This window comes from Lates calcarifer, linkage group LG16_LG22 (assembly GCF_001640805.2).
Source record: "Lates calcarifer isolate ASB-BC8 linkage group LG16_LG22, TLL_Latcal_v3, whole genome shotgun sequence".
Lineage (NCBI taxonomy): Eukaryota > Metazoa > Chordata > Actinopteri > Centropomidae > Lates > Lates calcarifer.
Genome location: NC_066848.1, coordinates 4,776,819 through 4,793,046, shown reverse-complemented (window position 1 = coordinate 4,793,046; position 16,228 = coordinate 4,776,819). Strand labels below are relative to the sequence as shown.

The 16,228-nt window shown below is 44.7% G+C and overlaps 1 protein-coding gene across 1 annotated transcript in view; it reads right to left on the bottom strand.

The window, feature by feature from the left end:
• The window catches only part of unc5b (unc-5 netrin receptor B), a 46,775-nt gene that overhangs the window by 14,346 nt on the left and 16,201 nt on the right, over positions 1-16,228 (bottom strand). The window contains 2 exon segments of the mRNA XM_018667090.2: positions 400-543; positions 792-1,022. Coding sequence (XP_018522606.1) covers positions 400-543; positions 792-1,022 — 375 coding nt within the window.

Sequence of the window (16,228 nt, the reverse complement as noted above, 5' to 3'; positions counted from 1 at the left end):
CCTCACGACAGCAGAGTGACACCCTGTTTATCTTACTGACACTGGATGTCACAAAACACACACACATATATTCACACACACACCAGGCAAAGCCACAAAAAGCCTCTGTCACTAAGTCCTTTTTTTTCTTGATACCCTCATAAACATGCACAGTGTCAATCACACTATGCCCCACATAACCACGGGGGACTAAGATGGAGTGCTACAGCAAATTTATTTGCATACATACTTAAGCTGACACATATGACAAGAAAAAAGTCGGAAACATTTGCCCTTCTGCTGTCTCCCTTCCTTCCTTTCTTCTTTTTCCTCTCTCACACAAACACACACATCAGCATGCTCTCTCTCTCTCTCTCTCTCTCACACACACACACACACACACACATCCTTGATACTGACATGCTATGCGAACATAGGCACGGTTGCTCTTGGTGGTGCCAGCCGAGCTCCAGGCCACACACTGGCACCAGTAGTCCTCCAGCCCAAACAGCTCCTCCACCTGGGTCCTCGACACTGAGATGTCCACCTCTCTCACCACCAGACCTGTGCAGCGAGAGAGAGAGAGAGAGAGAGAGATTAGTGAGGCGTATTTTTCACAGTGCATATAAATAATGCATTGGCTGCAGGCCAAAAGCAGTTAATGTGCACATAAAACCCTATAGGAGCTAATGGATTATGTAGTTGAAAATTATGTTTGTAATTGAGGTATGATGTTTATGTCTGTGAAATACAAGGTGACATTACTATGTGTGTGTAGTTGTGTTTACAGTACATCTCTCTTTGTGTGTCACCTGTAATCTGGTCCAGGCTCTCTCTGGTGATGTGATCGTTCTGATTGACCCACTCTCCGTTGCATTTAAAGTAGATCTGTGTGGCTGGTGACGCCCGGCACCGCATCTGGACCGGCCGGTTCTTTACAATGAAAGCGTCCTCTGGTTCCAGCAGGAATTCTGGGAGAGGTTCCGCCGGTGCTGATGGGAAGGAGTCAGGGAGGACCTCAGCCTCGCTGTAGTCGCTGCTCTCTGAAAACACGGAACACAGCAGTGATTAGGATGATTGTCCTTCAGTGGAAAGATCTGAGCTAAAGCGCCTGCCTGCTGGAGGCGTACTCGAGCAGTGCAGAGAGCCTCATTTGGACGGCTGCTCTGTTGCTGATCCTGCTCCCTGACCTCCCTGTTGGGGAGGTAAGAAATAAACAAAATGACAAATTTGTCCCATGGGAATCAATAAGCTATCACATAACTGGAGGGGAGAAATGTGTGTGTGACAGCTTGTCTTGTGGCTCTCAATCCAGCTTTAGGGCATGTATGAATGGGTCTGTCAGCAGTGTTTCACTGCATACATTAAGGCAACCCTGTTAGTGGATTTCAAGAAGACATTTAAGGTGCTGACAGTTTGCACTGTAAACAGAGGCGCACTGTGACATTTTCGCCTCCTTGTATTGCCAGTAATCTGGTCAATGCAAGCCTCCTGCTCTGGTCTCCCTGGATGGGTCCATGCCTCTCAGCTGGGGAGGAGAGCTGCTGACCTTCCACAGACAGGTCCTGTTGATCGCACATTATCCCCTGACATTTTCGATGTGACACATCCCTCCTGGCAAAGCTGCCAAGAGCTTCCCCTGGCAGGAAGGACACAATATTTCTGACCCTTTCACTCGGACTTGTTACTCTAATAGTGACGAATAGATCCCAGGCAGTGTATCAATGCTGCAATGTTATTGGCTACTACTGTTTTCAAAGTAGTAGACAAATCTATGTGTGCTACATTGTTTTAAAAATTTTCAGGGGTCAGCAGATTCACTGTACAGATAGTAAAACTCTTTGAAGCAAATTTGTGATTTTGGTCTATGTAAATAAAGCTGACTTTGATTTGACAGTTAGTATTATAATGATATAATATAATGAGACATGAAACTGTCCAACACATAGATTCACTTATCATTAATAATTGATCATTATTTAATAATTAATTCTCCAGCTGTTAACATTGGCCTTGGACACATTCTGTATCAGACTTGTCTGTTTACAGGGCTGCAGGGCAGTAAGCTATGATGCAAGCTCAACTGCAATTCATGTACGTCCATCAGTTGGATTGTACCCTTGTGTACTTGAGCAAAAACTGAAGAAGACCTTGTGATATAACGCTTGCAAACAGCAGGACTGCAGCATCTTCTGCCATGAAGAATACCTTGACCACAGTAGAGCTGTAATGACCAGCCTAACCCTGACACATGTGGCACACAAATGCAACTATACACTTTGTTAAGTTTAAAAACCCATTACTGAAATGTTTTCTCTCTTTTTACACAGTAACTATCAAACTCTTATCATCACTTTCTGACTTTCCCTTTCGGGTAAATCCAAGTTCTTATAAATTGTTAATGGATCTGACCTTCCAGCAGAAAACTTTGCTCTGCTTACGAAAATGATCTGAATTCGATAAGCATTAAATGGAAGACTGGAGCGGAGTGCATGGGATTGACAGGGTCGGCTCCAGTCAGGGGATGCCAAAAAGGTATGGGCTAATCCGGTCCAGTGCATTTTCTTCCCTTGACACACGTGCAGATGAACATAGCTCACGGGTAATTGTGCTTTTCTTACACAACAGTCTCACAGCGCTTTAGTCTCTAAATCTCATTCTCTACATTGAGTGGGTAAAGAAAGAGGTGTGAGGGCACATGCAGCAGCTTTTCCACCATGAGATTTAAACCAAGCTAATTTGCAGTGTTCACTTTTCAAAATGAATCAAGCCCAACTTGATCAGTTATGCCACAACCAGGGAACAAGAGAAACTACTTAGAAAGATACCATCTCCTATTTTAAGAACGTGAGCACTTCCCCACCCCATCCCGCTGTTCCCCTTGACAGATTCTGTCCAAGACATTAGGGGAAAGCAAAGAGGAACACAGAGCACGAAGGGGAAGTCGGAGAGAACGTTGTGGCAGGATTCAAACTTAAGCCAACGGGGAATCAGTGGATTCAAGAGGCTATACCATCTTTAGGTATAGGGATGGTTCCATCTCTTGACCCAAATCTCCTTCACCATGAAAGAGCCAGTGGGGAAAAAAAGAGTTTGAAGCAGCACTGCCCACAGCTCAGAGCCTGGCAGTGCTGTGGCCACAGGATAGACAGAAAGGGCAACAGCTGCTTCAGGCCCAACAGCCATCCAGCATGGACCTGTCATCCTCTGTCTCTCTCTCTCTCTGTCTAGTCCGTCTCTCTCAAACACATCCTTGTTCCTCTACAGTCACTTCTTCCACAACTGAAGACATTTATTCAATAATCTGTGACCCCAAACTGAACCCTAACCACTGCACGCATCACATTCTCCCCACCTAGGCTGTGCAGTAAAGGCAGAAATACTTATTCTGGTGATGATCACAAATATAAAAATCAGTTTCAGAAAAGAATTTACAATTTACTCAAATTTACAAATCTTTAATATCACAAGATCACACTTTAAAAAACAGTGGGAACACAACATTGTGATATGTGATTTTCTGTAATTAATCATGCAGCTTTTAGTAGTTGTTACATCAGTCTTGTCTTTAAGTCCCACAATTCGCTCTGATTGTGTTTTTTGTTATATTGAGGCTCTGTATGATCTAAAAGACTAAGACCATATTTTTGATTGATGACCTAAAACATTTAAACCTTGAAACTAAATTTCACTTTTGCTCTACATCCACATTTACAGAGAAAAACATGCACACACACTCGCACAAGGTGCACGCACACTTGTCTCTTCTTCCACAGGTTACACCCTGGCAGTTTCACACTTTATGTCACTTACATACACTCAATTAAGCACGTACAATACAGCAAGTGGGTACTCATCCAAGTAAACACAAGCAAGTTCAAATAATGAAAGTTAACACATCTCAAAGTGCCTAACCATGAACATGAATCACATTCATCGTCGTGCCTCCCTCACAATCCTCTCCTCCTGTCTGTTTTCTCTCCTCACATCCCCTTGCTCTCCTCTTACTAAGCTGTCGCCTCCAGTCTTTCAGACTTTGAATTCTCTGTCAATAACCAATTGTGTTGCCCCTCCCTTCCCCTCACCCCCGCTCTTTCCCTTTGTCCGGCATTGATCGCTCGGTGTTCAAACATTGGCTGAAAAACACAGCCTGTCACTCTTCAGCCGCGATGAGAGGGGGGCACAGAGAGAGAAAGAGGAAGGCAGAGGAAGAATGGCAGCGGAGACAGACAAACAGAAAGAGACGGTGGTTCAGACGGAGACAGAATGGGAGGAGAGCCCTGCGTGTTTGGATAAACCTCTCTCTGTGCAGTATGTGCGTGTGTGTTCTGGGGCCCGCACAGTTTAATTAAAACACTTCTGCATGACAGAGGTAGGAGACAGACAGACAGCTTCTTTCTCTCCTCCTGTCTCCCTGTGGGATAATAGAGCTGGGGGTTTAAAGTGGAACCTGTGTTTTTGGGCCAGCACACAAACATCCATCAGAACTCAGCAGCTGGCAATTTGTGCGGAATGGAGGAGCCTTATAGACAAGAACTCCTCGCCGTGCAGCACAGCAAGTCTTTTATTACTCTAATGATAGACAGCAGACAGCTAGAAAGCAAACACAAGCTTCTGGGTATTCTTTTCTGGAGCACACAATCGCACGAACACACGCACGTACACCCAGACATGAGATGACAACCTATGGTTATGCAGTGCATTCTCACCGGCTCTTATTCATGTATGCTAAACTCAAATAGTGTAACTGAAGGAGTTCCCTCCTTTGGTGACTGTGTGGCTGGAGTGCAGAGCTTCACTACAGTGTAACTGAGAGTCAGAGTGACAGTGGTGGAGTGAGGCCACACTAGAAGGCAATAATGCGTGGGAGAGAGAGAGAGAGAGGGAATCTGGACAGAGGTGACAAGATGGGAAGACTGGGCTGGCCAAAGACAGGTCAAGGAACACTTTATCTACTCAAGTGTGGAGAGGACAGAGATGATGTAGGACACACAAAGAGTGCGCGCGCACACACACACACACACACACACACACTCACACACACACACACACAACACTGGACTGCTATAAGAACTGGCGAGGAAAACAAATCACAGCAATGTCTGTCTTTGTCTCTGTTGTTTTTTCTGCCCTGTCTTTCTCCACCGTCTCTTTTCTCTTGCCTTTCATTCTCTCTCTCACACTCACATGCACACACACACACACACACACACACACACACACACACACACAAACACACACAGGGATGACTGTAATTTTCTTAGCCCCAGCGCCTCTAGCCAAAGTGGAGTCTAAAGCGTCTGTACTTTATCATTACCTTTACAGAGTTAGTCATTACTGTCCCCTCCAGTGCCCTCACTACCCCAACACTGCTCTCAGAAGTGGAGGGGAAAATAGAGCAAGATAGAATAAAGCATAGGAAGAAGAATACTTTGAAGCAGCCAAACAACAGAGAAACCCTATAAAAGACATGGGGTCAGGCTGTGTTTGGCAGGATCACAAATCTCTTTTTTTCCTAGGTGTCCTATGAGGTAAAGAACAAACAAATAACAGCACAGTGTCCCAGCTCCTCCGTTCCGCTTTCCAGTTTGGTGTCTGACATGGGAGTGCTTTTCTTCTTGCCCTCCCCTGACTCTGGTCCCCTTCCCTCCTGCCTGCTGGATTCAAAGCACTTTGTGCAGCTCCAGTCGACTTCAAATGACATCCAGCCTTAAATGCAAACATACATGCATAGAGAAAAGAACTATGGCCCGCAGCTACAAAGCGCAACCGGCTCACTGAGCCCACTAAGGACAAACAGCTGCGGGAACAGACAGTCAAATATGACAATGCTGCTGGTGACAGAGGAAACAAGGCCAGTAAATAGAGTGATCAGAAGCCATTATGTAACATTGACTTGCTGACCATATATCCATCATCCTCACTCAATTTACCTCATTATCATCATTCTTGTGAGAAAGCCCTGAGGTGGAGTCGTGCACGCCACGCACACACATGCACACACGCGCACACACACGCAGAGGCATGTTGAAAGAGACAGAGATGGATGGAGGGAGACAGTCTCTCCTTGCCTTCCTTAAAGGACAATTACATTGAGTGATTGATATTCAGACTGACCTCATCCTCATCAGCCTGAAAACAACCTGCTACACGAGGAGAGATGAACCCAGCAAGGAGGGGAAAGATGAAGTGCAGAGACGTGTGATTTGGACATTTGATGGAAAAAACACTGAATGTGTGAGCAGAACAGTGTCTGTAAGTGTGTGTATGTGTGTGTGTATGAGATTGTGTTGGCATCAGGCAGGGCATGAGGCAACATGAATGCAGGTTGGAGCGGCGCAGCATCACTTCTCACATCAACAAAGGCAGACGGAGTGTGAGGAGTCATGCAGTTCACCCATCTGACTGAAAACACACACACACACACACTGGTGCAAACACTTACAGTATAAGCAACCCTTTGGAGCCCAGACGGGGGGAAAATTGGTCATCTTTTAATAGGAGATGTCATAAATTCACCGGTGACTAACAGACACCATTATTTTCATTTCTTGGAGGTAGCTGTGAGACAACAGGAGGCAGGAAGCATTTGACGTCCCGCTACGAGGGACACAGATCCAACTCTGTGTGTGCTCTCATAAAGCCTGCGACACGTTGGCCTTGAAAGTTCTTGTTTGGATATTTTGATACTACCACCAAGACGTGCACCTGCAGCGGCTCCGCATGGCTCTGCAGCCTGTTTCTTTGTACTCACCATGGTGACTCTCTAACTAACAGACTTTATCCCTCACACAGACAGGCACACACATTCCTTTTCAGGTCCTCCTTGATTCTTTGTTACCTTTTTCTTTTTTACCTTTTTTTCCTTTTTCTGCCTGCAGCTCTTTTACTTTTTTCACTCTAACTAGAAACTGACAAGGTTTTTTATTTTTTGAAAGAGACCCAAGCTGCAGACCACCAAAGGAACAGCCTCATGATGAATGAGAAATCCACTTACTTGCCATTTTGCCAAGAGTCAAATAAAAAGAACAATATCAGTTTCATCTTTGCGTGTCCAGCACAGCAACAGGTCCAAGATGTGTTATCCACATAAAGTGAAAACAAGGGAAAGCAGCTAGGTAAGCTCACAACTCCATCTGCACAACTCCCCAATGTAAGATTTTTACTTTTGTGTTTTTTTTAAATATACACAACATGAAAAATAAGATCATTTATGACTGAGATATGCTAGCTGCTATCTTATTCTCAAGTGTCTGCTATATCAACACTAATTTTGGGCAGGAAAAAGACAAACAAGCACTCATGTTGTTTTTCTACTCTTCCCCTATTATCGAAATCAAAAGTCATCATAAATAAATAAATAAATAAGCAATAATGAGCAAATATTGTCAACTAACAATCACATAAGATGCGTTATCGTGGAACTTGTGAGCTGCCACTTGTTGGAAGTTCATCATAGCAGTGGAAAAGTCACACCTTTGATTGGTTCCAACATGTTAATGAGATGATGGATGCCTGCAGAATGGCTATTTCTATGGAGTGTGAACCTATCCTGCTACATCAAGATACGAGCGTGAGTGTATAATTGATTGTGCAAGCTTGCGAAAGAAAGTAAGAAAGACTGAATCTGTGTGTGAGCCAGAGAGAGGCAGAAAGCCAGATGGATAATGTGTGTGTGTGTGTGTGCGTGTGTGTAAGAAAGAGGGAGGTGATAGGAGGCTGGAAAGCAGATTGGCAGAGGGGGAAGGCCGAGCAGGTGATGGAGATGCGGAGTGACAGAAATGCTTCGCTTGTCCATCCAGCATGTCCGGGTGGCAGGGGGAGAGAAAGCAAGCCTGAGGACATGGTAACACACATACACACACACATGTTCACACACAACAAATGCAGAGGCTTGGAAGACCTCTTTTACAGATCTGCTCGTAAAGAGAATGTTATCTCACACTCTTAGCTGCAAGGTGTGCTGCCCTACAACCCTTTAATGGTAAATGAAGTGTGACCTGCACTTTTTCAAAGGACTCATCTTCTGTCTCTTTTTTCCCATAAGCCCTTGGTGTCATAATGGCATTTAATCAGCCCATGATAGGGTATGTCAGGGGGGAAACACACACACACAACACACACACACACACACACACACACACACACACATAAACATGTTATCTAAGTACGTGGTTCCAGATGCTAAGTAAGGCCCAATGACAGAGTGACAGTCAGCAGTGTTTTTTACTGATAACTGGGTGAATACTGGAGAATTTTGTGGCTGTTTCACATGGACCCACACTATTCAAAGTGTGTGTGTGAGAGGTAGGGCGGGTGTGTTTGTAACAGACTATGGATTATATTTACTCACTGTGTATGCAAGGGACAGCCTACTCTTAGTGAGATTCTGTGACTGTGTTTTTGAATGTGTGGGTGAGTGTGACTGCAAGAGTGGGAGCGCTAAGAGGATTTGCGCTTGTGTTGTAGCTGTGATCCCACTGCTGCTACTGGTGCATTTGAGTAGATGGGTGAAGGGGGGTGCCTACATTGTGGCTGAAAGTGTGCTCTGTCACAGCTAGGGGGCGCCACCCCCCACAGTGCTCATTAATCATAGCCCATCAAAAAGTGGCCCTGTGCTGTTTGTGTGTGCCCCGACGGCCACCTACTGCATGGGAACACAGGCGTACACAAGCACCACTATCAATCACTATCAGAGGTTGAGGGAGAGAGGGCGAGAGAGGGGTGAGGAGACAGGGAAAGAGGAAGGGAGGGAGAGAGAGACAGAGTGGGTGAAACAATGTTGTTTTCCTATTATCCTCTTGAAATTACAGACCAATGTCACAACTATTACTTGGAGGAGGTCAAACTCATATGGTAGAATGAGCTGTGTGTGTGCGTGTGTGTGTGTGTGTGTGGACAAAACTGTATGTGTTGATTGTAAGGCGCCACTGCTTGTCTGCTTCGCCACTGCTTGCAGCTGCTTCACGAGACTTGCGTAAATCTACCCGGAGTGGCTGGTTGCCATGGTGGGTATTCACATGGAGCCAGCTCCTCTAGAGGCCTGTAGTCTACACAGCCATTAACTATGGTGCTCACACCACAGCGCACGCACGCACACACACACACACACACACACACACACACACACACACACAAATATTGTCTGTAGTCTCCATCGCTTCTTTCTTTTGCCACTTCACTTATTCTATTTGGAAGTCTTGTTGAAACTCTGTCCTTCTCTGTCACTGATTGTGTGACTGTGGCCGTGTGTGTGTGTTTGTGCACTTACGTAGGTGAGCAGTACAGTGGGATGAGTGTTTGGAAGCTGGGGCCGTTTAAATGGCAGTAATTACATGAGAAGATGAGCTGCATTCCTTCCTGAGGGCAGGCTGATTACAGGCCTCTCCTCTCTGGGCCCCTGTAATTACCTACTCTACCCCCCCACCAACCCCCACCCCCCACACACACCTCACCCTACATCCTGCTGTATTGCATCGGCTCTGCTCTGCCTCGACGGGGCCACAGACGAGTTCACCCCCCCAGCCAACCCCTCCCCTCCCGATCCTCTGATCCACCTCTCTCCCAACTTCTACAACACCCCCCCACCACCACCACCAGGTCACTCTTCTGTCCTCTCTCATTGCTCCTCAAACTGATTACCACTCATGTACGAACTCGCGCGCGTGCACATACACACACTTAAAGACTACTCAGAGGACAAATAGCAGTTGTGACATCATGGACATAGTGCACACAAAATCTCTTTGTATCATTGTATCAAGCATCTTTTCTTTGAATTTCTGAAAATAGGAGATCTTGCATTATGCATATAAACAGTGCACTTCACAATAAAAGCTACATTGGTCAATTCTTAATGACTGCTAATACAACCGCTGCTACTACCAGCAAGCGTGTTTCTATGTGTACAGACAAAGGGGCTGTGGACAAATGCTAGTCAGTCTTGCCTCATGGCCACTCCTTGAGACAAGACCTGACAGCTCCTGCCTTACAGGTAAATCCCTGCTCTGTGTCAGAGCACTTTTTGTCTCCTTTGCATACACACACAACGTATAGATCAGGTTGTGCACATGACCTCACACAAACACAAACTGCAACAAAACCAGTCAGTCCATCCCAGTCAGGGATTCCGGTAAGACTGGAGACACACACACACACACAGACAGTCAAATTGCATGTCCCTCACCCAAACTCCCTCAATTGTTGCTGAGTTCCCTGCTGCCCTATCATTTGCACTCAAGCACATATTCAGTGTGGAACTCATTTACAGTTTGTCATTTACATTAAAGCCTTCAGAAGTTTCAAGACTCTCTGCTGTTTAGAAAATGTCAGTTCAAGTTTGAGATATTGTCATGTGGTGCTGTCACAGTGACAATGTGTTAAGTCGAGGGGCATGAACTGCGATCGTTAAAGGAGTCGGCAAAAGGCGTCACAACATATGCGTTTTCTATTATTTGATATGACAAGTCGGCTCCTCGGAGACAAGAAGGCGATCGGATCAAACTTCCTGTACAAATCACATGAGACACCCTGAGCAGGTGATAATGAAGAGAGAGTGGAGAGTGTTGGGGGGGGGTTAAAGAGCTGGAGAGAGGAAACATCATGGTGGGGGGAGGATAGATGGATTAAAAATGAAACGTCTCGATGTCTTCGAGCATTATGAAGACAGAGAGCAGGAGGAAGGGAGACAGAAATAGAGCTAGTCAGGATGGAGGGGTAAGTACAGGTAACCTGGCTAATGTGAGCCGATGATGGAGGGAGGGGGGGTGGGGCTGTGAGCTTTGCTATAAGTGAGTAGCCGTGCTAGAGGGAGGGAAGGAGGGAGGATATGTGAGTGGAAAAAGCAAGGGAGGAAGAGATGGAGAGAGACACAGAAACACTCCCTGGGTGCAGATCGAGTGCAACTCTTGTGTGAGTGTGTGTGTGTACTGTGGGCATTGGCTATGGTTGCCACAATTGCCAGTGCTATTAAAGATGCCTGCTGCTGTAATGTGTTGTGACAGGGACTGATTCTTGTGACTAACTGCTTTGGCAGGAGAGCTCCTCTGTCATGCTAATGAACAGATGAGGAGATGAGTCGGATTGACAGTGGATCGACGGGCCAGGCACATGACCTCTCTCACACACACTTGCACACACTCACACACACACACAGAAGCAGAGGGTTGGATGGTATATAGGAAGACACGTGCAGACCTTGCAGTCATAAATGTGTACATCACATGACATGCTGATACAGACAGCTCCACTCACAAATAACTAGTTACCAAGTCAATGTGACAGAGGTGACACACAGACAAATAAAGTGAGATGAAAAAACCCCACATGTGTATGCACAAACGCATGTTCACACCACACACAAACACAGCCGAGTTGGCGTCACTCTGTTCCTTCATTGCGTCCCCTTGCATCAGAGAAATCCCTAGATATGCAGTACACAACAAGCAACATGCTGTAGGCTAGCCTCTGTGAGTGTGTATGTGTGTGAGAGAGGGAGGTACGGTTTGGGAGCTTTGGAAATTTGGCAAAAAATTTGTGAAATGTACCACATTTAAAATGATGAAAGTGTACTAATGTTCAGGAAACAGGCTACAAGCAAAAACATCTGAAAAACTTATTTGAGAACTATATATATATATATATATATATATATATATATATATATAAACAATGATATTAAATTGTTGGTTAAATCAAGGCTCCTCTAACAATATTAAAACAAGTCTGATTTTAATGAGATATTAAAATAAAAATGGGAAAGACAGATAGATAGACATGGTCAGATAGCGAGGTGAGACAGAGAGGTAGACAAGGAACAGAAAAGATTAGGGCACTAATAGGCAGAAAATCCATGTTGGAGGAGACAGATGATGGGAGGTGATGTAGCGATAGCAGAGGAGGACAAATGGAAAGGCCGAAGATAGAGGTGCAATTCAATCTCCTCACCCCGCAGAATGTTGGGGGCTTGTAAGCAAAAGTAGTCCTGTGCAGAAGCTAATGGCTGTTTTATCCTTTTGATCTTTTTCCTTCACTCCTTTTATACCTCACTTCATCATTCTCTCAAAATAAATTTCCCTCCCTGCCTCAACTCAGACTCACTCGCTCAAATCAGGCCAAAGGAGAAAAGGAGAAAGACGAGGTTTCCATCCAAGCCTCTTCTTTCAGTGAACTAAATCTGGATCTACTCTGCATGCGTCTTATCCTATTTTAATTTTCAGCCATTATGCCATACATTTTCAAAAACAGGAGTTGATTTTGCAGTTTTCTAATTGGTATTGTTGTACTTTTTGTCTTTCCAATCCAACAAGCAAGCAAGTGAAAAAAAATCTAGACCCAGAGGAAGTCAAACTTCAGAAGGAAATGTGCAGCTCAAGATAGGAAGGGAAAAACACCACAGCACACTGTTTGACTGCCAGGTAATCTCAGCACAGTGCAGCACCAAAACATAAAAGTTATAACTGATGCACAAGCATCTCACAGACTATCACTTCAGGCCAGGCCAACTTTTCCTTATCTGGCAATCTCAGCTGCTAACAGATTGTGAAACACTGAGAACTGAAAACTCTTCATTGCACAAAGGGACTGGAAGCATCACTGCAAAGTTATCTGCAACCTGGGCAGCCTATGTGCATCTCTCTGCTCTGCTCTACAAATGTAAATCTTGTTATGTTTCAGGTCAAAATATTGGTTCTTTCCCCTGTGTGATGAGTCAGCATTTGCACGTCAATCATTCATGAGGCTATGGTTCCTGTCTGATGTCAAACTTTTTCGCTGCTCTTCACTGCAGCTAGAGGAACGTGTCCTTGACCCAGGGACAGGATGGGGACTGGGCTGGAACAGAAAAGAGGACATCCCAGAGCCTCAGGCCAGGACCAGTATGACTGGACTGGCAGGAATGGCGGTGATGGAGAGCAGTGATGAAGAGAGCATGACGCAATCCCCTTGGCATAGACAAATAAAACAGGCGACTGTGAATGAGAGAGAAAACGTGCTTGTGTATGTGTGTATAAGCTGAAAGAGGGAGAGATGGATGGATGGAAGGAGAGGCAGAGTGTCACCCGCCAGACGCCCAGGGCCAGCACAGACTGATGGTGACACTGAGTGGCCAGAGTGTGTGACACTGTGACAATAATGATGAGAGACTCTTTCCCGATCCCTCTCTCTGGCTTCTTCTTCTTCTCTCCCTCTCTCCTCCTTCTGTCACCCCCTGCAGCAGGCTTGTGCCTTCAGCCACACCCTCACCGTGTGTCCTCCTCTGGCCTGGGTCAAACTGCATTGGCAGAGAAAGTCTTCAAATTCTGCAAACTCCACTGAACAGAAATCAGAAAAAGTTTTTTTTTTCCATCCTAGTGTGCAAATACCTGAAATGTCATCAAAAGAAAATATTAAGTATGGCTATTTAAAAAAACCCAGTGTGTGCAGAATTCATTCTCTGTGGAACATGAATGTCTGCACAATATCTCATAACAATCTATCCAATAGTAGTTGAAATATTTCTGCCTGGACCAAAGTGGTGGACCAACCAACCGACAGACTGACATTGACATCCCTTGAAAATGATCTGGACAGTGATGAAATGTTAGACAAATGGGCTTCAGATTCTGGCATGAGAATTTACTCCCCTCTCATTACCATTGACCAAGGCTCTTAACTCCCAACTGCTCTACTGGAGCTGCTCAGATGTTCAGATGGTTTTACTGGGATATTAAAATAAAAGCTTTGAGGTGTGAATGTGTGTAAATGTGATGAGAAAGAGCTGCCTTTGTAAAACTGAAATAAGCACACACACACACACACACACACACACACACACACATATATATGTAAATGTATTGAATGTTATTTGTTTTGTTGTTTTTCTGTTTCCAATTTTGTTTTCCTTTCAGGTTAAATTCAAATGTGCAAGGAGATAAAGTGGATTGACATGATCAAATGCAACAATTTATAGTTGAGTTTGGGGGGTGGAGGGTGGGGGCACATGGCTGTGGCTCCAGTGGACAGAAGGGCATTAACTCTCTGTCCCAGATCCTAATGGCTCTGGCCCACTGAACCTTTCACAAACCAGAGGCCGCCCAGAGTCACAACTCCTCCCCTGCACTGACTCCCAAAGGGTTGTTTTGTTTACACTGTACATTTTTCTGACCTGTGTACTTGTGTATGTTTTCAGTGTGGATCCTTGATGTGTGTGGCACAGCTAGTCACTCAGTGCTCTCTTATCCTCTCTCTCTCTCTGGCTTCACCCAGCCGAAGCCATGGCAGCAGTGCTGGTTAAGAGGTTTGTGTATCCCATTAGGATGATGAAGAGGCCTTTCATCAGTATACTCCCTCCGGCCAGGCGCTGACAGGAGCTTTACCTCGACAAGCCTCTCAAACACACCGCTCAACGTGAGACAGCACCCAGTGAAGAGGTCTGCAGGCGGTACACATACTCACTGACAAACACTCACTGCTGCTCACACAAACACACACATACACATACACAGGCTCTGAGCTAAGAAAAAAAGAGAAGACTGAGACATTTTGTTGCTAACTTTTCACTTTCAATCTATCCATTTTTAACAGTAGCCAATAAGAGTTCAGTGTACAAAGAGGGGAGACAAGAGGGGGATGGAGAGGAAGAAAAGTCTTGACTAATTCTGACTCGGTACTCTGATCTATTTTTAATCACTGCCACACGAGGACTAATAGTGTAACGGCCGTGCAGGGCTCCGTCCAGATGGGCAAAGTCATTTTTCAGGAGGGGAAGAGAGCGGGAGGAAGAAGACAGAACGTGAGGACAGAAGAGGAAAAAAGAGACAGGAATAGAGAGGAAGAAGACAAAGATAAAGAGAGAGTATAAGGGAGAGGGGGAAAGAGGGAGTGAGAGAGACAGAGATTGATAAAGACGGAGCAGGAGAGAGAATGGGAGACAGAGAAGCCACAGGAGCCAAGATGACCTGGATTCATAGGACCAGTATTGATTACTTAAGGATGAAAAGCTGAAGAAACAGCTCTGCTTAGAGACTAGATAAATGAACTCACATGCAGAGACCTGGAAAGACAGAACTGGGTGAAAGTAACAAACAAAAGGTATGAATCTTAACTATTGTAGCTGTTTTGCCTTAAATCTGACAAGGTGGAAGCAAGTTCAGCAACTTAATCCACTGCTATGGCGGATAATACAGTCTGATGGATAAAAAATCTGTGTGACAGGTAAGGAGTGGAATTTGTGTGAAGGCTGGATTCACACACAAACAGCATTAACATGAACACACATGCAGCATATGGGAGAGTACATGATCTGATTAGATTTTATTCTGTGCAGGGATTTATGCGGCTATCTATGGAATGTATATAGATGAGGTATGTGGGTTTAAAGCCACAAGGACATACGCATTTATATACACAAAACAGAGTCCCGTCTCCCATACTAGTCTGGATTATTCTGCTTCACATAGATTAATTTTGTATAATCGCTTTGAGAATTCTGTGTTTAAAGCACCAACGCCACCCTAAAATGCACCATCAAAGGCTCACGGTACAATAAAATGAGGGTACAGGTAAAACATAAACTCCTGCCAAACAGTACACTCTCTTCAGTTCCACACAGATAAGCATTAATGTTAAATCTATGATAAATAGTGGACACTGATCTCACTGACTCTACAGTATCAGTACTTATGCTTCTGTCATTTCAAAACTGACTCAAAAAAGTCAGAGGTAGCATTGTTAAACGCAAACACTCTTAAGGACCAAAGTTGTGAAGTAGTAAATAGCATTAAATTTACCTTCACATATTTTTTTAGCTGGATATAATATATATATATTTTTTTTATTTGGAGTCAGTAATGACACCTGATAGGTGTCCAATATTAACTCTCCTTTTAGCTCTGTTTTGGCTTTCCACCAACTCCTGAGGGAAAGGTTTGACTCTTCAGCTGTTAAATGTTTCACTATATTCACTAGCTGGTGGCTAACTTTATTTTCCTGCTGTTTGGTGCTGAGCAAGTAGCTTACAGTGGGTTTATCAGAGCTTTCTTGATCAAAGCAGCTTACTCCTGCGGCTGAAAACGAGACTGGTGAAAGCAGTGACGCCGGGCCAAAGTATTAAAGTTGTGGGCCAGATAACCAAAAATCTCAAAGATGCTAAAATTCTGTACAGCGAAGGGGAATGGCATTCAGGTGATAATTCCCTGTGTTTGTCATTATGAGTGACCCCTTTCACAATACATTTGTACAAAAAATAGTGGTTATAGGAGCTTTAAATAGA